Source organism: Poecilia reticulata, linkage group LG4 (assembly GCF_000633615.1).
Source record: "Poecilia reticulata strain Guanapo linkage group LG4, Guppy_female_1.0+MT, whole genome shotgun sequence".
NCBI lineage: Eukaryota > Metazoa > Chordata > Actinopteri > Cyprinodontiformes > Poeciliidae > Poecilia > Poecilia reticulata.
The window spans coordinates 4,756,162-4,757,421 of NC_024334.1; the positions used below are offsets into that span (position 1 = coordinate 4,756,162).

General features: G+C 52.6%; 1 protein-coding gene across 1 annotated transcript in view; it reads left to right on the forward strand.

The window, feature by feature from the left end:
- Nucleotides 1–1,260, forward strand: part of LOC103463242 (myomegalin-like) — a 39,297-nt gene that overhangs the window by 20,785 nt on the left and 17,252 nt on the right. The window contains exon 16 of the mRNA XM_017304244.1: nt 175–480. Within this exon, the coding sequence (XP_017159733.1) occupies nt 175–480 (306 nt within the window). The remainder of the gene's footprint in view (nt 1–174; nt 481–1,260) is intronic.

Consider the following 1,260-nt stretch of genomic DNA (forward strand, 5'->3'; position numbering starts at 1 on the left):
GCGTGGTGTCGATGATTAGCCCCATGCTAACCAGCTGTAGCAGCGTGGTGTCGATGATTAGCCCCATGCTAGCCAGGCGTAGCAGCGTGGTGTCGATGATTAGCCCCAGGCGTAGCGGCGTGGTGCCGTCTGGGGACAACCCGTCCTCCTGACCCTTGTCTCCGTGTCCCGCAGGAAGCTGGACTCCCTGCTGAAGGCTCAGGCCAGTGACCTGTCGCTGCTGCGCCAGCGGCTGCGTGATGCGCGGCCCGCCTGCGGCCTGCTGCGCCGCCACCTGGCCGCCACCACCCGCGCCTTCGAGGAGCTGCTGCGCGCCAACGACGTCGACTACTACACGGGCCAGAGCTTCAGGGAGCAGCTGGCCCAGAGCGCCGCCCTGGCCCAGCGGGTCGGCGCCAGGATCGGCGGACCTGAGCTCGGAACCAAACGGACCCTCGCGTCTGAGGACCCGGAGGAGACGACGCAGCTGCTCGCCGTCCGGTCAGAACCTCTGCTTCCTGTTTGGGTTTCTGCCGGCGATCGATGCTTTTCAGTGGAAACTATCGGCGGGACGTTTCCGCCCGAGGGCAGAACCGACCCGGGTCAGACCCGATGGATTCACCAATCCATGTCTGAGCTCCCGGGCCGGTTCTGCTGCTCATAGGACCCGTTTGGACCCGACTTCTGCCACTGCAGAGATTCATGTTGGAGCAGATGGTGGCTGGACAGGAACCAGAACCGCCGCATAGCTAGGCAGAGGTTCTGGAGGTTCTGGAGGTTCTGGACCGGTTCTGGACCGGTTCTCTGCTGCTTTTTAACAGGAAGAAACATTTTTAATCAGATTTAGTGACAGAAACTATTAATTTATTTATTCTGTGCGTCATGAATAAATAACAACTCTAGATTGAAATATTGATTTAATCAATAATCAATTTAATCAATTAATTTGTTCCCTGCTTATAGGGGAGCTAACTGTTAGCTTAGCACACGTAGCTTTCCCTAAATGAATTACAGAATCAATTAAACATCAGTTTTTGTTAGATGTTTGTAGTCATGCTCTTATTTTGAAGGTTCCATTTCCTCTCCTCACGTTTTCCCGCTTTTTCCCAAAAACTTTATTTCACACAAAAAATAAACATGAACAAAATAAAACAAACATTTCAGGGCGTCAGAAAATTTAAACGTTATAATCTCCAAACTAAATTGTTGCTTAATGGCTGGTTCTGCTCTGGTTCTGTTGTGGTTCTGCTCTGGTTCTGTTGTGGTTCTGCTCTGGTTCTG